Source organism: Rhinolophus sinicus, linkage group LG03, assembly GCF_036562045.2.
Source record: "Rhinolophus sinicus isolate RSC01 linkage group LG03, ASM3656204v1, whole genome shotgun sequence".
NCBI classification, from domain to species: domain Eukaryota; kingdom Metazoa; phylum Chordata; class Mammalia; order Chiroptera; family Rhinolophidae; genus Rhinolophus; species Rhinolophus sinicus.
In genome coordinates this window covers 152,956,278-152,981,995 of record NC_133753.1, presented here as the reverse complement: position 1 = coordinate 152,981,995, position 25,718 = coordinate 152,956,278, and the positions used below count along the sequence as shown (strand labels likewise).

At 40.0% G+C, this 25,718-nt stretch overlaps 1 protein-coding gene across 1 annotated transcript in view; it reads left to right on the top strand.

The window, feature by feature from the left end:
* ARHGEF28 (Rho guanine nucleotide exchange factor 28) overlaps positions 1-25,718 on the top strand; it is a 289,872-nt gene that overhangs the window by 129,300 nt on the left and 134,854 nt on the right. Inside the window, exons 5-9 of the mRNA XM_019728118.2 lie at positions 5,992-6,175; positions 9,213-9,393; positions 12,450-12,522; positions 24,891-24,943; positions 25,505-25,565. Of these exons, the coding sequence (XP_019583677.2) occupies positions 5,992-6,175; positions 9,213-9,393; positions 12,450-12,522; positions 24,891-24,943; positions 25,505-25,565 (552 nt within the window). The remainder of the gene's footprint in view (positions 1-5,991; positions 6,176-9,212; positions 9,394-12,449; positions 12,523-24,890; positions 24,944-25,504; positions 25,566-25,718) is intronic.

The window sequence follows — 25,718 nt, the reverse complement described above, 5'->3', positions numbered from 1 at the left end:
TTTGCACTATACAGTGTTGTGTCTGGATTCTTACTCTCTTGTATTGATGTTCATAGTGTATAATTCAGTCTGGAAATGTCCCCAGATTGTGAAGGTCAGAAATTACATTGCCATCTTTGAGTCTGATAATGACTTTTTAGTGTTTCAGTTGATTTAGTACTAGTTTCATGAGGTAAAATAAAGTATAACCCACCCATCTGAGATGCAAAATCCACAAAGTGCATTCCAGTATTGTATATTACAATGCAAATTTTCTGGAATAATTGTGTGTGTGATTTGTGTTTTCTCAGATTATTTTCAGTCAGGGGTGGTTGTAATCTGAGTGTCTCAAATGTGCAGAAAAGGTTTCAGGAAGGTAAAACCTGTCATTATGCTTGTTTTCCTTCTGCCTTTTGGCTTTATGATCCAACCATGGCTGCCATGTTGGTGTTGTGCTCCATGGATGTTCTGTGTCCATGTCTTTCCTAGGAGTGTATTTATACTCTAATCCTTGGAGTCACCAACCTCTGATCTTCTGTATGGAAGCGTGATTTGTTTACACACACACCAAAGCCCTCCTTAGATTATCTAAATGGCAGATATCCTAAGACACGACATCTCTTTCCATTCTCGTTGAGAGTCCTGAAAAAATATCAGAGATCATGTGTGACGCTCATGCCAGATTCTCTCTTCCATTCTCCATGTACATTTTTGGTGATAGTTTTTTTTTCTTCTCTTTACTATTTGCTCATCATTTTTGGCATTTTATAAACATTGGTAAATTTTCAAATCATGATACGTGATGCAGGTTGAATTAACCTGCAGCGCAGTTTTCTTGTAGGTCAGATAGTTTCCTTATTTCTATCCACACTCTTTGTATCTCATCCTAGAGCTGTAGTTCATCAGTGACTTCATGGGCCAGATACACGTATTTATTTTACTCTGAACAAAAGTGGGCTGGCTGTATGCTTTCCAAAGACAAGGACCACGTCCATCTCTGTGTCCACAGGGCCTGACATGTAATAGTAGTGTCATTCAATGTTTGTCTACTGAATGACTTAAATGCAGAAATGTAGACCTCCATGAAATATGTATGTGTGGCTTTGGAAACCAGAGTAGGACTTATTTTAATGAATTGGATTTATGTGAATTAAAAAAGAACTATTCTTCATAAATTTAGTGTTGAATACATTCCAATGGCTCCACTCAGGAATTATGAAACATTACTAAACCCCACAAAGTGGAACTACTTCTGAAGTAACTTGTGTTTAAAAATACCATTTGCTTCTAGATTATTGTCCCTGTCTCATTTTAGCTTTAATATTTTGCTCAGTGTTTAAGGCTATATCCTGGCTTAGCAGCAAATAATGTGGATTAAAAATAACTTGCAAAAGTCACAATTTTTTGTTGTTCTTATTCATTGGTGAAACTTTTTTACCTAATAGATATTGAGAATTGATTGGGAAGACAGTGGTTTAAAAAGGAGGCATAGATATGCGTTTTGTTAACCACTTATTTAAGATAGTCTCAACCCTGACTTTGCATAAGAATCACTTAGGAATCTTCAGAAAAGATTGATGCTTGGACCTCACCCCAGAAGTTGTTTGAATTGTTCTGGGGAGGACCTTGAACACAGCTATGTGTTTTGGGGGTTGTAGAGGGGAAGAGACCCACAGATACCTTTGGACCCCAGAAGTACCAACACCCATCATTCTTTCCGAGTGACATTCCGTTCTTTCCCCTCAGAGGTATTATGCTGACTTTTATTTAGAGTAACCACTTCCTTGCTTTTCCGTATAGTTTTGCTACCTCTATATGCCTAAATAATATGGTTTAGTTTTCACTATTTTAAACTTCATATTAATTGAAATGTATTCTGTGTATTCTCTTATGACTTTTCCTCCTCAACATTATATTTCTTTGTTTCTTCTATGTGAGTCTAATTGATTTTTATTGCTGTCAGAACACTAGTGTGTCATTATAGTGCAATTTATTTGATTGCCGATGGACGTAAAGATCACTTCTCTTTTTGACAATTTTACATTTTTGTCCATGTAAAATGGACAAAAAAGCATAGTCCTCACTAGGTTTTATACGTAGGAGTGGAATTGCTCAGTTGTTTCTTAAAATTTATGAGATTATGCCACTGTGCTTTCCAAAGTGTTTGTACCCATTTACATTTTCTCTAGTAGTGAATGTGAGTTCCTGAGGGCTTGGTAATTTGTTTTTCAGTTTCCTAGCCTTAATTTATTGCTAATTGAAAGGCATAGTCAGATCTTGTGTAGGTATGATAATGACCCTAAATTTGGACTGAGCAGTAAATAAAATCACTTTCCTTTAGTAATAACCAAACTGTATGGCCAGCCCTGGTCTTGTGTTTCAGGTACTTTGGAAGGTCTCTTGGTGTGTACTGTATTTCATGTACTCTTGATTCTGAAAAATCCAGGGGAGGAGTGAACACTCTTAGAATCTGGGGTCTTTGATGTGACAGCCTCGTTTCCAGGCAGAGAAACTGAGGTGTGGCAAGAGAGGGGCTTAGTCTTTGAGCCTCCTTCTCAGTCTGGAGCAGATGAACTTCCCTTTACGCTGTGATGGGAATGTTGATTGAATGACCCAGCCTGCTCAGTTCCTTTTTGTGTCTGGGTGATCGATCCTATTCCCAGGGTGTTATAGGTGATACCTTTTAATGTTTGCCATTAGGGCAATTCTTAGTAATTCTGTTGAGTTATATTGGCTCAAATAATTGCTGGCACCAACTAAACAGGAAGACACCTATTTATTTGGGAAAAAAGATTTCATTTTAATTAAACACCTCCACCTCTGCCAAATGGTACAACCCCTTTCCAAAGCTTGTTTTCCTGACTGCTGTTAAGAATCTGAAACTCTGTAACAAGCAGAATAATGTATATATGTTATGATGTTTCCTATTTCAAGCTGTTTGCCTGATTCTGCACTCTGTCTGGACTTTTATACTGAATGAGAAAGCTCTCTTCTTAAAACATTTTGGTCAGCTTTTTTGTTTTCTTCAAACATTAGAAGACCTTTCTTCCCCACTCTTCCCGCCTCCCCAGAAAGTGGATAGATTCTGGAAGAGGGAGGGATGTGGGCAAAGAGGAGAGAGTGTGATTCAGTCCCACCTGTGTACTGTTGTCTCCCATTGGACAAGATGTGAGGATGGAGCCAGAAGGAAGAGAAGAGGGAGCTGCACTAGCAGAACAGGCCTGGAAAGCCCTCTTGGTAGAGGAAACAACTTCTCCCCACACTTGTACTGTGGGTCAGGCTAAATACAGTGAACCCCCAGGTGTTTAGGGCAGTGCCCCACACACTATAGGGAGCCTGTTTAAATGGTTGACACCATACTTACCTTTATCAATGGTATTGTTCTAAAAGGGAATGCAAAAAGTTTGGATGTTCCCTTTTGGTCATATTTTTCTTGGAAGAAAATTGTCCTGTGTAACCATGGGACATTCTCACCAGATTTAGATGGGGATCTATGGCCTAGAAATTCCATCCTAGTGAGGCTGGTGACATTCTCATGCTAACAGGGGGATGTTCACACGTGTGTCTGTTTTGTTACCTGATCCTAACAACTCTCTTCATGATTATTATTTAGGAAGGACACAAATGGAAATGTTATCAAACATGCCTTGTTGGGAATCTGTTAATAATAAAACACTACTTTCTGATAAAATGTGTTTAAAGATCAAAAACATAAAGGATAAAATAATTAAAGTTCTTTAATAGCCAACACAGCTCTTTGGAAGATCTCGAGTATATTACACCAATGCCTGGTAAGGGTGCACCACCACGTCTGCATTTAGATGTTTAGTCATTTCAGATGTCATCTTACTGGGGGGAGGGGAGTCTGTGCTGTGTTGCACAGATGGATGATGGAACGAATGTACAGTGAAGTCGGGCTCATTTGCATATTTAAAATATAAGGCCTTATGTTCATTGACCCAGATATGGAAATCACAGTATAAATTCATTAGAAATGTAAACTAAGCAGTTTTCTTTTGAGTCCTTGTGCCGTGGAGTATTTCCTGGTTGTTTCAAACTAGAGCTTTGTTGGAGGCCGGCTCTTCAAACAGCATCACCACCGCCTGCTGGTAAGACAGCTGAGTTTAGGAAAGTCCCTTTCCGTAGACCCTTGCAGTGTCTTGAATGTGGAAGGCAAGAGTGGAATTTATAGAGAACTTGAAGTTTGGTTTAACGATTGAATTTTAATACAGGGAAGGGGTGGCAGGCAGGGAGGGGTGTTTGATGAGGATTGGGTGTGGATTATGATATAATAGTTAAACATTGGTTTTAGGGATTAAATTGTGTGTTGAGAAGGGTTGATGGGTCTTAAAGGAAGTTCCCATAATGTACAGTCAGTCATTTGCCTGGGTAAGTAAATAGAATAGTAAAGTTATGCTACTGAAGACAATGGGATAATCAAATCACGTTAATGTGGCCAGGAAGCTATGCGCGGAGAAGTAGGTATTTTTGTCCTCACCATCTAAGCTTGTGTAGGGGAGTATATAATTTGTATTCTGAGTTTAATCGAGGGGTGTCAGAGGCAGAACAAAGAATGATAGATGCTACAAATAGCAGCTGCAGATCCAAATTACTATAGTTATTAAAAGCTAATTTCCATGGGTACTCGCCACGGAAAGACCCATTGGTCATTTATTTATTCATTTAAATAGACAAATATTTATGGGGCACATAACATGTTCCAGGCACTGTGCTGGGAGAAAAGATAGAGCAGGTCCCTACCCTCTGAGGCCTGTCACCCCAGTGGGGTGCAGTGTTGTCTGGATCTCTTTCAGATCACAAATACAGTCAATAACATCCCTGCCCATCGCCCCTCCCCTATATTGACTAGAAGGTGTATATAGCTCAGATTCTTACTGCATACTTATTCCAAAAGATCTCGAGTATTAGGATTTTCATGTTTAGTTTGTTAAGATTAGGCTTCTTTTAAGGTGTGCTTTGATTTCTAAGCAGTTCATGGGCCTACATTTTTATTTAATGTAGGCAAATTTATTCTTTTACCTATTTCCAATGTAATATTTATCATGGGCCACCTATGTCCTAGGCACTGAGTCACTGCAGTAGAAATACAAGTGTACAGATCCAGGTGTACACACACTCTGTACAAATAAGGCAATTTAAACATACACAAATAATTGAAATTTTACCAGTCAGTTGCCATTCAGTTCCACAAATACTGAATGACATCAGTTTGCCACTTAGGTTACTGGATGTTAGGAATCAAAACTTCAAGGACCCCCTCAGCCTGTAAGATGATATCAGTTAGGACACAACCATAATATAGAGCAGCAAACACCACAATGAAAACTGAGACACACAGACCATCCAGGAGCCCTCTGAAAAGGGGCACCTGTAAAGGGACAAGCCGAGCACTGGCTTGTCCGTGGGTTTTAAGCAAAGCACTGGGTTGGCTTTGGCAACACGGAAATAATCCCAGGGATTTAATAGATGGGTCAAAGCACTGATACGAAGTTTGAGAGGGACCATGGTCTCCAGTTTTCTGGATATGTGAAGCCCATTTCTGTCCCAGTTTCTCATCAGGGGAGAGCACCTCTGAGGACAAAGTGTGGAAAGGGAGGCTGCTTTCCAGCATTGGCCTCTGAGAGCCTGTCCTGCTGGAACAGCACCATCTCCTTAAAGGACACCTTAGAAAGTGAGTGTCTGTTTCCAAACGATGGTCTGTTACTAGCAGTTGTTTTCTCTAGATGAAAGGGATGCAAACGTGCACCATAGTGGGTGGAAAGCACATTGTACCAGCCATGAATGGACTTGACTCCAGCACCTACCAGCTGCCTGACCTTGGACAAATCACTGACCTCTCCACATCTGAAAATGAGGTGTTTGAATTAGATGCTTATGATGGTTCCTTCCAACTCTGCCATTCTTATTATGTCTAAATATATGGTCTCTGATAAAATGTACAAGACAAATTTTGTAAACAGAGGAACTAATAGAAGTTTGTCTTTTTTTCAGGTGCTCTTCACAGAGAGTCTCTCCTCCACCTGGCTGTGAGATGGGGCCTGCCTCAGCTTTTCCAGTTCCTCGTGTGCCTCCCCGGGGGAGTCCAGGCTTTGGTTTTACCCAATGAAGAGGGCACCACACCATTAGACTTAGCTTTAAATGGTGGACACTCAAAGCTGGTTGAAGATATCACAAAGTGAGTGGCTACTTGATGGTTGTGAGTGGCTACTTGATGGTTTCTCTCTTGATCTGTTTCTATAAAGTCTGCCAAGCATTATGGAAAAATTGAAATCAAACTACAAGCTAATGTTGGTGTATGTTTTACCATTAGTTCTCATGTATAAAGTACAGATATGAGGTGTGATCAAACAATACAGTGAATGCTGCTGCCGAATGCCATCCAACAGAAAGGCAGGGATCTTCAATTTGGGAAGCAGTGCCACAAAGCTTAGTAATAGTGTGTGAAAAGTTCCAACTTGTTTCGTGCAATCGGGTGTGAGCTATGGTTGAGAGAAGGTGTGTTTTAAGGTGTGCTGTAAATCATCCTCCATCATGACAACGTTTCATGTCACACATCGCTTCTGGTCCGGCAATTTCTGTCAAACAAAAACATTACGGTATGTCCTCATCCACCTTATTCACTGGATCTGGCACCGTGTGACTTCTCACTCTTCCCCAAAGTCAAAATGATTCAGGGCATCGAGGCAGCCACAACAGCGCAACTAAAGACACTCACAAAAGAGAACTTTGAGAACTGCTTCAGAAAGTGGCAAGAATGATGGGCTAAGTGTGTTCGAAGTGAGAGGGAGTATTTTGAGGGGGATTAATGAATGGCAATGTGTCTTTTACTGTAATACATTTTTTAAAAATTTAAACATTCACTGTATTATTTGATCACACCTCGTATACATATAGGACATAAACAGATATACAGACATATTTGGTATTAATACTTCTTGGGGGAGGAGTTAGGGGAAAAGTTAGGGACAATTAGCTATAGCTCCCTCTATAGGGAGGACACCTCGAAACCTCATCGAAACCTCACCATGTTCCCTGGAGATCCCTCTATAGGGAGCTACAGTTAATTTAAAAAAACCTAACCCCTACTTATCTTTCAGGTTTCAGCTTAAATGTCACATCTTCAGAGATTCCTTCTAGTTATAGTCTTTCACGATTATGATAAATTCAAAGTAGTAATTGTGATTAAAATTATTAATTCACATTATTAATCGTAATTTATAATGTCACATATATAGTGATCATCTGTTTCATATATGTCTCCCTCTTAAAATCATTTGAAGGCTGAAACTATTTCTGTTTTACCCACTGCAGTGTTCAGCATGTAACATTCATTGAAAGAATATAAATTTTTGTTGAAACAATTAATAACAGGTAAACCTTAAGATACTATTTATCCAATGGGTGGTTATCAGGATCTAGTAAAATAATCTAAGAGAAATAATTTGTCAACTGTAAAGTTCTCTATCTTTATGATGATATCCACACTTTGAATGAATAATGAATATATTGTTTGTTACTTAGAATGGTTCAGATTGGTCATTCTTACCTTACGAAAGGAGGATTCACATATAGTGATTTTCTTCACTTGATATGTGATTAAAAAAACAACAGTTAAATGGGAGAATACATTGAAAATTACTTTCCCAAAGTGCTACACAAATATTAATATTGTCAGCATTATTATAGTATTAGTGGACTGTTTTTTTCTTGTATAGATTTCATAGATTTCAGTATAATTAATTTATGGTTATATGATGCATATATGGATGTTGGAGTAGAAGTCAGAGCTTTCTGTTTGTTTGTTTTTTTTCTCACTTGGTCAGATGACCACCAACCAAGGGAAGAGCCCATCCATAGGGAATTGCCCTTTTCTTTGCTCTAATGTGACCCCATGCTCTTGGCCAGAATGGGTAAGGCAGGACTGCTTCCTTTGCTTTAGTCATGGTGGATAGTTAGTGTTCCAGCAAGGTCCTGGAGGCTGACTTCTTCTTCCTTAGTAGCTTTGTACCTTTCTACTGGATCCAAGACCAGAAGATTTTATGTATTTTAAAAGTTTACACTTCTAATAAATCCATTCATGAAATGGATTAGAAGAAAAAGCTAAATTCTGAGAGGGAGCTTTCATTTTCTAAATTAATAACACTGAGGTGGTTGTCAAGACTCAGAGTCCATTTGCCTCAGTGGCTTGTCTTTGGCATAAGAACTTGGTTCCTGGAAGATTCTGGAGTCCCTGCCAGTAACTGGTGTCAAGAGTTTGGGGAGATGCCCCACATCTTAGAGTACACATGCTCTTTATGATCTCTTTTTGTCATTCTGTATGGTGGAGATAACATTTACTTGATGAGAAGTACACTGTATGTTTGTAAAGCAAGCATTCATTAACAAAAGGAGGCCAAGGAAGAAGAGGAAAGAGGCAGTTCTGTGATGTGAGGAATCTGGGAGCATTCTGTCGGGATGTGACATGCTGAGGTGGGCTGTTATCTGGGAGTCACTCATGTTTTCCTCCTGAGGCTGTTTTACTGTTGCTATGACATGACCTTACAAGCCATCCAGAATATGGAAACTACATATAGCTAATAAATGTGCAATTGTTCTCGGCCAAAACAGAACAGAAAATAAGCTGATATTCAAGAATTTAGTTTGGGAATATTGTTCCTTTGTTTATGCATGTATTCAAGAATACAACATGATCAAATTTATGCATGTTTTAATTTGCATGAGAAAATGATTTACAACAGTGGACCAGTGTGTTATGAATATCTCACTTGTTTGTAACATCGAAACCTCACCATGTTCCCTGGAGATCATATCTGTTTTCCACTGTAACCACCTAATAAACTGTTGGCTACCAGCTAATTGCTACTGCATGTGGCCCCATTAAAGCAAAAGGCATCTTTTCAGATTGAGAAGGAGAATGAAATACTGAGGTAAAGTACTATGTTTAAAAGTCAGTACTGTTTTATTATTTACACAAATCTTTAAAGTATACAATATATGTGCATGACTTTTCAGCTGACATCTTCTCCAGGTGGAAAAAGAAGTACCGCTTTATTAGGATATGTTTACACGATCTTGTGTACTTACTGTCAGTAGGTGGCTTTCAAGGCTCGTTTTGCCGGTTGGATTTGTTATATCAGGGACAACAAGGGTACTGGGATCTTGGGGTCGATATCTCTGAAGCTGTGCATGGGTTTTGATTTGTGACGGTTCAGTTTGCAGGGCAGACGTTCCCCAGACTTCTCCCGAGTGCAGCTCAGCGAAGATGCCTTCCTGCGGTATATTCACTCGTCAGAAACGCTGATCCTGACGTTTAACCACACAGCTGAGCATTTGTTGGAGGCAGATATTAAACTCTTCAGGAAATACTTTTGGGATAGAGCCTTTCTCATCAAGGTTTGTGCCCCAGTGTTCTGGCATACGATACCACACTCTTTGAGGGTGCAGGCAGCACTCGTTGTTTGGGGAACAGTGTGTTTCTAATAGAACCTTGGGGGACATGGAATTGGAAACTGTTACATCAGTAGAATGAAGATCATTCTGTAATATTTGGGCAGTAGAAAATAGTAATTTATATAATGTTCTTGTTTCCTTTACTTTTCATGAGCTAGCCCTTGCCAATGTTGGGTTTTAATATTCTAATATTGGATATTTTCTGTGAATGTATTTGTTGTATTATAATTCTCATCTAAAGTAATTGCATTTATGGTTGTTTCCCATGTATACAATCTACATGTGGAGTTTCTTATGGCTTAGACGTAGTGAAGCCTTTGTCCTGTGTGCAGATTCTTCTTGAATGGGGATTGGTCATTCGAAACCAGTACTTTTTCAAAGAGGTTTTCTCCCCTCCCACCATGGGCCACACACCAGCATTGAGTGCTAGCATAGCATGCCCATGTCAGCGTTTCAAATAGTTCATCTTCATTTTTATTTTTATGTGGAATCTGGAAGAATATAAAGAATATTTATATCTTTTAATTATTATTAAGCAAAGTGTTATTTTGAGGAAAAGGGCTTGAGTCAGTCTAGTTGACAGTGCTCAGGGGTGTAATGGATTCGCTCAGCAGATCCCATGACCCCTGTGTTCTCAAGCACACCCATTAAAAAGGCACAGGTTTCAAGACTGTATAGTCTTTACAGAGTAAACATTTAAGGAAACTCATATCATTATATATCAAGGTTTTTGTAAAATGTTTGCTTCATAAAATGAAAGATTTAGCCAGAAACACTATATATAAAATAAACATTAGTGTTGGCTTACTCCATGTAGGATTTTATTTAAACAATTAAAATGAAACATGCTCTTCAGATTATGAACGACATCCCTTAGTTGGGTTTTAGGGAATGTAGTGTATAATTTCCTGGCATACGGTGTTTCCTCATTTTGCGTAAGGATACTTGTCATGTAAAGATCCTAAGCCTTTAGCAGTCCCTGTGGTTTTCCCCAGTTGTAGATGCCCCTAGAGGTGGACATCCCAGCCGGGCAGAAGCTTGGCCATGCGAGCAGCACTGCTCGGGATGAGCTCTACTCCCTGCAGCTCCGTCGGGGCAGAGCTCAGCCACATGTGTGTCTGTAGAACAGATGCTCTGAATGCAGCACGGCACCTAGTGACAAAACCCCTGAAAAAGATAGAGCAGGCTCTGTGTATAACAAAAATTATTGAACTTTCTTTTCAATATTAAATTGTCCAACTTCTTAGGTTGGATTTGTGATTTCTTATACATTGGAGATAGCACTGGTGACCGTGGGGGAGAATTTAGGAGGAGTCAATTGAGATGCTTGAATAATTTATTGTAGTGGACTTTATAATAACAAAGACTAAATGGAAATTGCTTTCCAGTTACTTGGAGATTTTCATTTTATGAAAAACACCGAGAAAATTTATTTATGATAAAACATTGATAAAAGGATCAGTTACAATGGAATGGCCTTGTGTTTGAGGTGTCAGCACCCCTCTTTTGGCTTCCTACCCCAAGTTGTGTGGCTGCGTAGTGAGTGGGGAGACCCATAGGGAATAGGGCTGAGATTCTTAGGACATTCAAAGTCTTTAATTCTTACCTGCCCGACAAAAATGTTTCTTTGGTATTCTTGAGTTTAAATTTTTTTTTGTGGTACTTTTTTACTTGGCTAGATGTTATTTTAAATGTAAGCAGGTGGTAATTGTGATATAGGTTGTCCACACTAAAGCTTTGCAATTCGTGGTTACGAATATGAGATTATGTATAGTAATAAAGTATTCATGCTTTATTAAATCTTAGATGTCTCAAAGTCTGTTTTTATATATGACTTTGATGTGAGAGACTAATTTATTTTCAGTGAACCACAGCATGTCCTCAGTGAAGGAGTGAAGTGAAGGAGGCATCTTCAGTCTCAGGGTTTGGGCATTACTTAGTTTTCTGCAGACTTCTAGAGCAACAACAATAAAATCTTGCTGTGGAAACCTGAGTTTGCATTCCCATATCCAAGAGCCATTCAGGTGATCCCACTGAGAAGCCATATTTGTTCCAAATTGTAAAGAATTCATGTTATCACATTCTACGACAGCTGGCACTGGTGGACTGATAATTTGTAGTAAATATTAAATGTTAAAAAATGCTAGGTTGATGCTGTATATCCAAGCTGTAAAGGTAGATATTAGGAAATTAAATAATAGGCAAAATTTTAGCTATATCTTTTGATCATGTTTTAGTTCTCTCCTCATAACAGAACTTTTCCTGTTAATCAGAGTGCTAAGAGTTTAGTTCTTGAGACACTGAGCTTTAATCACATGCTCGGGGGCCTCAGGGGTCTGTCAGTTGTAGAATTGCCTGTCCAAGTTTGCCCAGGAATTTGTTTTGAAATATATGCTGATACAGTCTTGGGCTGGCTTACCATTTGACTCATCAACACATAATTCCATGTTTCTTCACATTTTCACTGGCTGTGGGGAATCCATTTGAAAAAAAATACTGTGTCCCAAGAGGGTGGCTTCTTTTTAAGGCTCACAAACTCAGTCTCAGACAGTGCCAGCTTGCAGCCCATACTCATCCTGGGCTCTCCCTCTGATGGTGGTCCTACCCCATCATCTGGGCCCCCAAGAGCCCTATGTCTCAGGGTATGGATGGGGTTGGTCTAGGCAGTCAGATGCTTAAAACAGTGGCCCTTCCTTCCAGTTCAAGACTATGTTATCTGTCCCCTTTTTGGTTCATGCACTATGTTCCTGAGAACCTTCTAATGTTGTGACCTCGGGAAGCAGCAGAGGATTAATTTCAGGACAGTTTTGGCCCAAGCCTCCGGGCTCCCCACTACATCTCTCACTGTCATCCTGGGTACTGCCTCTCTTTCCCAACCTCCCCGGGCCATGCCCCTGGCCTGTCCCAGCTCTGAGATCCTTGACTGTGATTTTCATCTCTTTGTTGCATACTTGAAGCCTCAAATGGTATTCAGTGATTTTTTCTTCTTGCTTTCTTAGACTCTTGAAGAGCAAGAAGCCAGGCCAGAGGAAAGACCAGATATGCCCTCCAGTGGTGCAGAAACCAAAGAAGGTAAGCATGTTCCTTCTCCACTTGGGGAAACCAGAAAGTGTGCAGGCCTAACCAGCTCTCTGGTGGTTGAAGTGTGTGGTGAAGCTGAGCAGGAACCAAGGGACTTTGAGGCAAGATCATGGTTGTGGGATACAATATGTCCCCTGGGTCCTCTGACAGCGTCAAATGAAGTGTGCTGTGTTTTTCCGCTTTTTATTCAATTACCATTTACTGAGAGCAGTTTGTCGGGCCCTGGTCCTCCCCCATTCCTGATCTTCAGGGCACACTCCTGACACACACAGATTATTCCCCTCATTCGCAAGGTCAGTTTGTTCATTCCATTGAGTTCTTCATCACTTGCTTGTTCCACCTTCCTGGAACCCCTACTCTGTGCTGGGCTAGTGGGTCTTAACGATGATGGAGGTTGTGAAGGTGTTTCTGTGGTCATGAGGGTCGGGGAGATCTACTCGCCTATAGAGGGAGGGGTGGGGATGTGGGATGTTCTTCACAGTACAGACAGTCCTACGGAACCAGGGTTGTCCTGAGGGAGCTTCAGGGACTGAAGGTACAAGTCTGCTCGAGGTGGGGGTCCTGACGAGAGGTATAATTCTTATAACACGTTGTCACTGCTCTTCTACATCATTGCACATGGAATCACGTCGATGCCACACTTGTATATAGCACCTAGCTGCTTTGCCGGGACAGAGTACTTGCTCATTTTTTTTAACTTGGCCATTTATCTGGGCATGCAGCCTGTACTTCAGTTCAGATTCTTTCCTTGTCACATACACAAATAAGTCTGACATGTTAGTGAGTCCTACTAGTAATACACACAAGTTTTAGTTCTAGGGAGCATTCTTACTTCTATTCTTGAATGTTCCTGTACTTGTTGTATGGAATGGATTCTGATTTTTTTGTTTGTTTGTTTTTGTTTTATTTTCTAAAACACAGTAGTTCCAGGAATCTGACCACATCATTTTGTCTTCTAGGGTAGTTAGGGCTAAAGTTTTATAACTTGAAATGCATATTATCTTATTATCAATCTCCTTTTGCTTTATATTTTAGAGTCTTGTTTTTAGTTTTTGAAATTATATGTGAGGATAGTTGTATATGTATTTAGGGCTGGGGGCATGTCATCTATTTAATGTCAGGATAGATATACAAAATATCTATTAATGGAAAGGGACACCTGTCCGTCAGGGCAGAGCACACCACCATGCTCGATGCTGGAGTTGGGGAGAAAAACTAGGACAAGATCCTTTTTCTTAAACTACCAGTGTTAATAGCTGGTTAATACCTTTGATTCTGCTTGTAATTAGCAACATAGAACAGTTGCATTCCATGTGTTTGTCACGTAGCATACTCTTAAAATCATTGCCCCGTGTTTGTTAAAAAGTCACCTTGGAGAAGGAAGACTGTGGCCAGTTGTCGGGAGTCTGTGGCCCCTCCCCAGTGCCACCTCCCCCAGCTGCACCAGCCCGAGCCCCTGTGGAGCTGCCCTCACTGTTCTCACCTGTGGGCGATGTGCTGGCTGCATTGAGGGAACTGCAGCTCGCCCTGCCTGCCCAAGGAGATGGTGGGTAACTCCACACTTTCTCCTGAAGACCTGTAGGGGAAACCTCTTTCTGGTCTTGTGTCAGGAACGCTGGCTTCTTCTCCGCATTTGGCTTGCTTTACGGCTCTAACTGTAACTGATCAGGTCTCTCGCTTCTAGTTGGCTGATAAAAGGTTGGAGCTAAGTTTCTAGCCTGCCCATTGCAAATGTGTATGGTGTTGCTGAGTGCATTTTTAATTTTTTTAAAAAAGATTTTTATTAAAAATATAGCTGACATACAATATTATATTAGTTTCAGGGTTACACCATAGTTATTCAACATTTATATACCTGAAGAAGTGATCACCATAAGTCCAGCAACCATCTGACACCGTACTATGCTATCACAATACTATTGTGCTGAGTGCATTTTTGAATTACCTTTATTTCTTGAATTTCACCCTTGTTTTTCCTTTTTTTTAAAACATCAACTTCTGAATTTTAAATGTCATGTATTTTTCTTTCCGTGTAATCCACCTTCAAACTAATTTAGAACAAACTAAGATCTAAATATGTACTTAAATTCTAAGTTCTTGCCCTTAAGGGGCTGACAATTTGAGATTAGGACAGAAAAACAGACTGTCTCAGCACTTGATGATAAGTGCTATAGGAGTCAGATGCCTGGGGCACTATGAGAACTCTGTGGAGTGTAATGGTAGAGTGGTCAGGGAAAGCTTTCTGGAGGAGGTGACCTGGAGCTACTCTCTAACAGAGGGAAGGGAATTCTAGACAGTGGAAATATATGCAATACAGAGTCCTGAACCAGATAATGCATTGAGGGAAATGCAGGTTATTTTGCTGTCCAGGAGAGAGAGAGAGAGAGAGAGAGAGAGAGAGAGAGAGAGAGAGAGAGAAGCCAGGGACATAGGCTTGAGAGGGAGGCAGATCAGCAGGGCTTGTACACAAGGCAAGAAACTGGAACTCTACCCTGACAGCTCTGAGGAGCTGTTTGAAACAAATTAGGCTAGTCTATTATTTTAGAAAGGTCATTCTGTGCAAGTGTGGAGTGTGGATTGGAGAGGCTGAGGGCTGCTGAAAGTAATGCAGAAGGAGGTCTGCACCATAACAGTGTAATGAGATTGGAGAGATGGGGACAGATGTCCTGAAAGTGTAGGATGTCAGTAGTGAGGGAGAAGGGCCATCCCTCCATTCCTGGAGTGTCCTTGGATGGCAAAGGCCTTAAGGAAGCAGGATTAAAACTGTACTCAGTGTTAGACAGGTTGAGTTTGATGCGACTGGGGGACAGCCAAGTCAGTATACCTAGTTGCCAGTTGGACTGAAGTTAATCAATAAGCAAAAGAATTTGGACAGAAACTCAAGTGCTCTAACTCAAAATAGTTAACATGTGTATTTTATGGACCTTCTAGACTATGCGTTTTTGTACACTTGGAGGACATATTAGAAACTATATGCACATTCCAGCAGAGGACAGTATTCAACTAAAGTGAAAATATTCAATTAGTGTTTGTCCATTCATAAGCCTGGAGTCAGCTCAATTGGAAGAACAAAACATTTTGTGGAAGAGCTTGATTTTTTTTTTCTTTCCTTTAAATTTCAAAAGCAAACTTTCCCTTTGAGATCAACTAGAAGATTCTTAACAGATCATGTTTTCCTTCCAGCGCAGTGGGTCAGGGGGAAGCTCTGCGCTTGTATCTGTAGCTGCCACTGATTAAAGGACTGTAACTTTAGCCTGGAAATTTACTGTGCTGTCCTTGTTAGTGTGATAAATGGTTTTATTATTGTCTGTGAACTAATTATGTGTCCATAATTTCATGACAGTAATTGTACTGCCAGAATGATGGGAAATTATTCCAAATGAAGTAAATGGCCAAAAAGTCATCTCATTTTTAATATGCTGAGATGAAGAAACTAATTCTTATAATTTATTAATCCACCAACTGACTCTGTTGTGTCCCTTGCCTTCTTTGTCCTTATTTTGTGCCTCATTATCCTATCCTAGAATTTCCTAAAGAGGAAGATACTCTGAAAAATATGGATTCTTTGGCCAGATATGTAGAAAATGCTGTAATTGAAACCGTCCCCACCCCATGTTGGAGATTCAGAATACATTGAGTGTTTTGTAGATGTCAGTAAGTCTTGCAGTCGAGAAACCTGTTGAACCTTGTTTACCCTAACAGTTCTCTAAATTAATCACAGAAGAACATCTTTTTCACAGTTCTCAGCATCTCCTGCAAGTGGCCTGTGGAAGGTACTTTGGAAATGCTGTTCTCCTCATCTTTACTGATCCTGCCCTTTCTAGATTTTATTTCCTCCTTTTTCATATCACCTGGGTTCTCTCTATCCATTAGTACAGTTATGCTCACATTGGGAGGGAGGCAAGGAATTACTCATGGTCATCTTAAAAATTCAGACCACCCATGCCTTGCCACACACCTCACTTCACTTGGGGTGTTGGAGGCTGTTGTCTGTCTAGAGTCTATGCGGGCATAAAACAAAGCAGAACCATTTGCAATACCACTGACCACTCTATGAATCCATTTGCTTTATTATTATTATTATTTTTGTAATTTTAAAAAATCCCTCTCTGATTTGCTAACTGGCGTAACTTTTGTGTCACTAGTCTTTTACTTTGTTGGTTTCTCCCTATTCATTATCTTCTACATTCTCATTAACAAAGAAATAGGGAGTTGGGATGGGAACATGTGTTCCAGTCATAAAGAAGAAAGGGCAAAATCATTTCCTTCCGGGCTGAGCCAGCAGCTCCAAGTGTAGGCTCAGATGGGTTTCCTCCCCATGATTCCGTGTGGAAGGCAGGAGAAGCCATATGCAAGCCATGGTCTAGGCAGACATATATGAGTCCAGCAGGCTTGTTCACTTATCCATTTAATAAATACTTATTGAGTGCCCGTTGTGTGCCAGGCACTGTTCTAGGCATTGCTGATGTAGCAGTAACCAAAAAAGCAAAGAGGGAAAACCCTGGTCTCGAGAAGTTGATTGTCATTTAGTTTCACTCAACATTTGTTGAGTGCCAGGTACTGCTCTGCGCTGGGGCTGCAGCTGCGAGCTGAGCAGTTTGTACATTCATGGAGCCCACATGCCAGTGGTCATGGAGAGGGTTATTTCTGGGAGTCAGGAGTCAATTTTCCCATTTCATACATGAGGAAGTGGTAGCACAGAGAGGCCACATAACTTATCTGAGGTGACACAGCTTGCCCAGGCAGTCAGGACTCAGGCGGGTAACTTCTCTTACCCACGACACTAGAGAGTACCCACCACCCTCATGTAACAGAATATTCACATATTGAGTCTTTGGACTGCTGATCTGGGGTGCTCTCCAGCGTTTGTCTGATGGGAAAGGTGCGAAACTAGAATCATTGCCTTGAAATGAGCTCTCTTCCACATGGCTGACTTGTCTCATAAAGTCCTCGTGACGGGAAATGTGTGGCCCACATGCACAGACGTCCTGATGATGTACCAGCAACACACAGGCTCTTCTAAAACCCTCAGTTCTGCCACGAGCTGGTTTCTGGGCATATGCAAGTTACTTTTCTTTTACGGAATGTGGCAGAGTGGGAGTGCCATTTAATACTTACTTCACAGTCAGGCTCACGTGAAAACACACAGATAGAGCCCCTGACCAGTATCTGACAACTGGTCAACGCTCTCTCATTATGAGTGCAAGTTATAATAAATATGTGGCTAGAGTGGCTTCGTGGTGATCATTTATGTGTTGAGATACCAGCATATAGCTCTTTGTATCACAGTGACAAGGTGAGCATATTTTTCACTTGAACGTTGTTTAGACGAGAGTGCAGCACTTCTCTGTGTGCTCTGAGTGAGACATGAAGAGGGAGTTGCATGTTGGCGTCTCCGTATTTGAATATCTCCTGTGAGATATTATTGGGAAAACAAGAGGGCTTCTACCCATGCAGAATTTCCTTTAAGATTTTTCATTTGAAATACTCTTAAGTGTCATTTTAGAACTGTTGGATATGGATGGTTTCAATGTCTTATCAAGGTGTAGGTCCTTTGCACCAGGATGGCTGGGACCGGAGGTGTTGGGCATTCAGGACAATATTAGGAAGGCTGTTCCGCAGGGGTGATTGCTCAGGTGGTTACACAGCTCTTCACCCCCGTGTGGAATATCCATCCAAGGACTTGATCAGCATTGTTCATGTGAGAGTCAGGTATTTGGGCATGTTCAAGACAATTACAAATCCTACTCAGAAAATATACTTCCCAGCCCAAGGAAGTTATTTGTAGTTGTTTCTTTCATTGTACAAAGCAGCTCAGCCTTTTCTGTACTTTCTCTAGAGACTGACTCTGCAGACCCATTTTCTCTTCCTGCTCACAGGGGGGAAAAATACATCAAGGACAAAAATAAGATATTAAGCTGATATAATGCTCATTTTGTATATTATTATAATAATATTAGTATTTTCTCTCTCTCACACACAAATTCTCTTCCTTGCTTCCTTTCCCCCTGTTTATCACAGAATTAAAGAATCATGGTTTGAGCTGGACAGAATCTGAGGTTCCTCAGAACTCACCTAGATACAGCACATTCTGTTCACGTCTGCTGTGGATGCTTTGTTGAAGCTGCATCAGATTAGCAGGCGGGGCGAAGGGAAAGAACAAACATCAACTTAGTAGATCAACTAAGGAGTCTAAGAGAGTTGAAATAAGCTTTAGTTGAAAATACAGTGATAGAGTTTCTTTCCTGAATTAAAATAGGACCTCAGTGTGATGTCTTAGGGACATAAAGGTATTTCCAAGACAAAATTGAATCTTATTTATATCTTGGAAAGGTGACTTGCCTCATTTTATTCAAGCAATTGAGTAAATGAGGAAAATTATGTCCTGATCTTAATTTCAAATGTAATGATTTACAGCTTCTGTCTAGTTGATTGTTGCAACTAAATTTTGGAACTGAAGGTATTTTTTTTTTTATCCCCCACGAATAAATACTGCTTGAGATTTGGGGAATGGGGGAAGTACACACTGGAAATGTAAAAATAATCGATATTATGAAAACATATTAAGCGTAGTTACCATATGACTCAGCAATTACACTCCCAGATATGTACTCAAGAGAAATGAAAACAAACATCTCCATAAAAACTTGTATGCAAATGTTCATAGAAGCATTATTCATAGCAGCCAAAAAGTGGAAAAAACCCAAATGCCACCAGCTGAGGAATAGATACATAAAATGCGGTGTATCTACAAAATGGAATAGTATTTGGCATTAAAAAGGAATGAAGTACTGATACATTACAACATAAGAATGAACCTTGAAAACATTATGCTAAGTGAAAGAGGCTGGTTACAAAAGACTGCCCTATGATAGCACATAGGTTAGTGGTTGCCCAGGGCTAGGGTGAGAGTGGGGGAGGTTGGGGAGAAAGGTGTAATGAGGTAATGGGCACGGGGTTTCTTGTTGTAATAATGAAAATGTTCTAAAATTGTGGTGATGATTGCACAACTCTGAATATATTAAAAATCATTGACTTATACACTAGAAATGGGTGAATAACATGGTATTGAACTATATCTCAATAAAGCTGTTATAAAAATGTACATATGGGGAGGAATATATACTAAAACGTTAACAGTGGTTTTATTGATATTTTTTTAGTCCTTTTCAAATTTTCTTAAACAATTACTTTTCTTGGCTCAAAAATAGTATCCAATAATTTTAAAAGCTATGTATTTCAAAAAAGATGTCTTAAATTCTTTCTGAAAGAATGCAGAGTACAACTATTAAAACTATGTTGTAAAAGAACACGTTCTGGAGTTGCTGGAGGGCAGGAATTTCTTCTCTCCCCTTGACATCCTGTCCCTGGCTGCTCATTCTGCAGCTCAGGGGCCCAATCAAGATTGTCGAATTGAATGGAATGTTGGACCTTGTGGACAAATGGGGCTCCTGTTGGCATTTCTTTAGATAAGTGCCTCATTGTGTCTCCCAGTCCATATTTATACTGCGAGGCCAAATGATTGTTCTTAGTATTCCCACTTTTAGGTAAAAAAAGAAATATTATTGGCACCCTGAAACAGAAGGTGGAAGGGTTATAGTAGCCTCTGAATTAAGAATGATAGTTTTTCAAATTTGTTCCCTTCACCATTTTAATTCTCTGGCAGTTGTGAATTGGACATGCACACTAAGCTAAAACATGAAAGTGATACATGAAAGTGACGTCGTTGTAAGTGAAACACCAATGCATAATTGCAGAGGAAAGGGTGGATTGGGGCTTACAGAGCTGGAGGGGTGGGAGGAAGCAAAGGGGAAGGCAGTCATCCATCTGCAATCTGGCCATTCAGAAGTGCTCATATTGCAAGTGTTTGAATTAGTAATTCAAAAAAGTAACCACTTTCTCTTCCCTGGCCCACCTCCAGCCTGCTTAAGAATCCACCACATGTCCTCAGCTATTTTGGGCCACCAGGTCCAGGTAGACGAGAGAAGCATGTATTCAGTACCTGTAATGTGCTAGGCACTCTGCTTGGCACTGGGGATGCCAGTGTCAAGGCCAAAATCCATTTGGACCCCCTTCCCAGAACTCATAGTCTATTGGGAAAAAAGCATTCAAAGACTATGAAGTACCCTAAGAGTTCCTCTGGGCATTTGTGGGGCGGGTAGAGCAAGCTGAGAGCACAACCCTTGTTTCCAGTTGTGCTTTTGATGCTTCCCTGCAAATCTAACCCAGTTGTGGACTTCACTGTGGACAGTTGAACCCAAGGGTAGGGATGAAACAGCAGTAGTTGTCTGGCTGGCTCTGATTATGATTGTTTTCGCCTCCTTCCTGGGGGAGGAGTCAGATGGCATGGCAAATGGTAGTTAACGGAGAATACTGAGCAACCTGTATTTTCCATGTAAGCTTTGTCTTGGCTTAAGTCTAACCTCTGTGGTCCCATTTTTCAAAAGGCTTTGCACAGTGAGGCTTGTGCACAAATTTGAGATCTATTAAGCTAATCTGTTTCTTAACAAGGCACTGGTATTAATCTTACAGCTACAAGTACTTAACCCTTTTTGGAAAACCTTGTTGCTGGTGCAGGGTCACTGGCGATCATGAATATTAGAGATTGTTTCTTCCATTATAGCGTGGCAGTAAATAAATATGTTTATGAAGCTGGTAAGTCTGATTTAGAAGGGCTAATCCTTACTTCTGGGTGGGCCTTGAAGGCGAGATTAATGGACCTTTAAAACAGAATAGCTTGGAGCTACTGATATCATTATCTGCTGAAGGTTGCTATAGCAATGAGTGGTTTCATTGCACTGTGCAGTTGGTGGTACAGTGGGTGAGTGTAAAAGGATCCTAGTAATTTAGCGGAAACTCTCCTGGAGCAATTTAATTAAACTCCATTAGAATGAGTACCAAATTCTCTTAAAGCTCTAAAATGTAGTTCTATATAGACCTAGATTAATTAAAGATACATCATTTTCCTGAATTTACACACTGTCACAAATATCTTTAATGGTTTTAGTGTAAAGGTTTTATAACTTTGTAAGTCATCTTTTAAGCGATGAAGTACAAATTTTATGAAGACTTGTCTATTTTAATGTAATTTGAAAATAAAACAACATTACATTTTACTATAAGGAAAAATGTAGGCTGGCAATGTACAAAGACTAGCTTTTTGAGAGGAACAGAAAGCTGGAGTCTGAATGTATTACCAGGGCTGAGTGACATATTCTTTGTTATTGAAAGCTGGATTACCAGACGATATAGCTTTCTTCATTAGCAATCTTGAATAAAATGTGTACTGTTCTTCTAAATTACTACTGTAGGTACAGGATTCTTTAGAAATGTAGAATCATCAAAATTTAAGAGCATATGGTTTGAAATAGCTTTAAAGGAAAAAATCCTATTATCCTATAATGGACAAAATAAAAATGTGCGTGACTCTTGATGTCTGTGCAGACGTGTTTGTTGAAACTTTGGCTCTGGTGACTCTTCCCTTCTTTCTTAACACTTTGGTGATATCTTCCCCACTTACCCAATTTTTAGGGTTTGGGGATGCATGTTTCAAAACAAACCCCCTACTATGTTCCTATAATGTGGTAAACAACGTAGTAAGTGCTTCACATGAACTTTCTGCATCTGTGCAGTGTGAGGACTTTATCTTAATTAACTTAGTGTTTTGGACTTTGGCGCTTAAGCGGCGGGCTTCTGAAGGCTGAAGTTGGCCCATTGTGGTCTTCTTATTGCTACCTATATTGCCCTGCAGATGGTACTCTGCTGCCACCTGGAGGCCTTGTGTGGGGTGTGCATGTAAAGGTAGGCAGGGACGCCCCGGGAACAAACGCTGCCAGGCTGGGTGTCATCTACCACCTTGTCCTTATTCTCTGTTGAGGTCAGTTGACATTGAGGCTATTACCTTTGCATTTTCCACTGTAGAGCTAATATGCACCATTAATTCAAGAGTAGTACACTACCGTAGAGTGTAAATATGTTATTACTTGTTTGATGTAAGGCAAATTGAAAGTTACTTTTTTTTATTAGTTTCAGGTGTACTAAACAATGTAATAGTTAGACATTTATACCCCTCATAAAGTGATAACCCCTCTCCCCCAATCTACTACCCCTCTGACATCGTATATAGCTGTTACAATTCCATTGACTCTATTCCCTATGCTGTACTCCACCTCCTGTGACTATATATTAAATTATAGTTGACATTCAATATTATTCAGCTTCAGCTTCAGGTGTACAGGCATCTACATCATCCATGAAATGGTCTCCCTAAAAAAGACAAGTGCCCATCTGACACCCTACAAAATCTTTACAACATTATTGATTATATTCCCCCAATTGTCTTTCATATCCCCAGGGGTTATTGTAGCTACCAATTTTTGCTTTTTAATCCCCTCACCTTCTCTCTCATCTCCACTCCCCTCCCATCTAGCAACCATCAGTTTTTTTCTCTATATCTCTGGGACTATTTCTGTTTAGTTTGCTCATTAATTCTGTTCTTTAGATTCCACATATAAGTGAGATCATACGATATTTGTCATTTTCTGTCTGACTTATTTCACTTAGCATAATATTCTCTAGGCCCATCCAAATCTTACCAAATGGTAAGATTTCATTCTTCTTTATGGTCCATTGTATAAATGTATCACAGTTTCTTTATCCAATCGTCTATTGATGGGCATTTCGGTTGTTTCCATGTCTTGGCTATTGTGTATAGTGCTGCAATAAACATAGGGGTGCGTATATTTTTTTGAATTAGCATTTTGGATTTCTCTGGATAGATACCTAAGAGTGGAATTGCTGGGTCATAAGGTAATTTCATTTCTAGTTTTTTGAGGTACCTCCATACTGTTTTCCATAGTGACTGCACCAATCTACAATCCCACCAACAGTGCAGGAAGGTTCCCTTTGCTCCACATCCTCACCAGCACTTGTTGTTTGTTGATTTATTGATGTTAGCCAGTCTGACTGGAGTGAGGTGGCTTTTATTTTCATTTCTCCAATGATTAGTAAGGTTGAGCATCTTTTCATATGACTGTTGGCTATCTGTATGTACTCTTTAGAAATATGTCTCTTCATGTCCACTGCCCATTTTTCAATTGGGTTGTTTGTTTTTTTGGTGTTGAGTTGAATGAGTTTTTTAAATAAATTTTGGATATTAACCCCTTATCAGATGTATCATTGTTATTGTTATGTCGCTTTTAAAAATCACATCATGCCAGTGAGAAAGTTGATTTCTCTACTCCATCCTTGCCTTAAGGAATAAACCAAAGCCTTATACTTTTTCTAAGCTAAAACACAGATGAAAACTACTGGCATTGTTGCCAGGCACTGAGAATAAATCCACTCAGAGGTTTGAGATTTCAGGCAATTTAAATTAATAGGAGTGGCAAAGTGGAGCAGGGAATGTCTAGTTGATATACCTGCCGGGCAAACCAGTGGGGTTTCCCCAGGACTGGTATCAAGCAGGACTCTGGAGCCAGGGAGCTGAAGGGTCCAGAGCAGGGCCTTGGGGCCCACAATGTTGTATATTAATATACATTCAGGGCAAAGATGCTTAGCTGTCTACCCTTACTCAGGGGTATCTAACACTTTTATTTTTCCTGGGTCCAAAACTGCTTTTGGTGGTTATTTCAGCAACGGTGGCCCTTGTTTACCGGCAACTGGGTGTTCGGGAAGAGAACCAATCAGTCAAGGCACAGAGAAAAATACCTCTTAAGTGAAACTTCCTGTTCATCCCAGAACATCCTGACCACTGATGTTTCCAGGAAAGGCTTTATTCAGAAAGAGGGCACCCAGCATGCCTGTGGCTTGTCAGTACTCAGCCTGCCGCTGTCTGAGGCTGGAGCCCACGGGCTGCGCTGGTGGTTTTGACTTTGAGCAATGCCTGTGGAAAGGCCAGACCTCATCTAGAGTGAATTATGCTTTTTTGAAATGTATGAAATCTATGGTATTTGAGGAAATAGACGTGGGATTTCCTCAGGTGGATATAAGTCATGTCCTTAGAATCCGCTATTTTGAAGAGCCTTCCTTCTGAATCAAGGGCATTTATTTACTTAATGATCGATTTTTTTTTTTCCCTTTCCTCAGGATTTCCTGTGAGAGCTCCTGGTCTTGTTTATATTTTGATCCATACATGTAACACAGGAGCAAGGGCAGTCAGGTTATGAGATACTCTGCTCTTCCTGAGAGCTAATTTTTAAGAAGCGTAATCTAAAATCCTAGTTTTATGCAGACGGCCCTTAGGCAGTCCAATTATATTTGTTATCTAGTTTCTTTTTTACTTCCTCCACCTCTTTTTTTTTTTTTTTTAAACGAAAGCTTCTATCAGCAGATCTTGATGAGAATTATTCCTCTTGCAGAGATTAAGAATTTGGTGTCCAGCAGATCATCGCCTGAACAGGAGGATGTAAAGGTAATGATTCCCTGCCCTGCTTTGTTCTCTGCACTTCTCTCCAGAGAAGTAGAAGTGATGATCTAGTGGTCATCATTTTTTTTTTTATACCAGTAAAACCCAGGGATGTGCTGTAAGTCACATTCAGAATAACCTGAAATTCTGTTTCCTTTATTGAATTTTGCATCTCTACTCTTTATGACCAAACCTGGCTACCTTTCTGGGTTGTAGTTGTATATGCAAGATGACTTAATACATTTTCCAAAACAAATTTGTACTTGAAGATTGATAGTCACAGGTGTTTGCCAATAATGCAATTGCTGGCATAAACTTCGGAGAGATTCTCTGAGAATAAGGTATGGATAGCTTTCAGGCATGTTTCAGCTTGGGACAAATCCTTCCTATATTTTTAGCTCTTAAATAATATTAATTAAAGACAAGACTGGTTTTCTGTTTATATGTGGTGATGCATGTAACATGTCTTTACTGATGTTCTTTGACATGGTTTTTCTGGTTAAAAAAATAAGGCCATTAATGTGCCATGTGGCAATTTAAAAAAACCCACCTGACTGTCTTTTCCAGGGTATGGAAAGCTTGGTGGTTCAACTGAATGAACATGAAGACCAGGACAGTCTAGATTCAGGTATGTTCCAAAATTTTGCTTTCCCTTGCACTCATAGGGGTATCACAGTCCCAAGTATACAAAGGACAGGAAGAAAATATATTTTAAAATAAAATCTTCCGTCTTGGGAGCCTTGTCTATTTCTTGAAACCTACCCAGGTACATTTTCTTTGC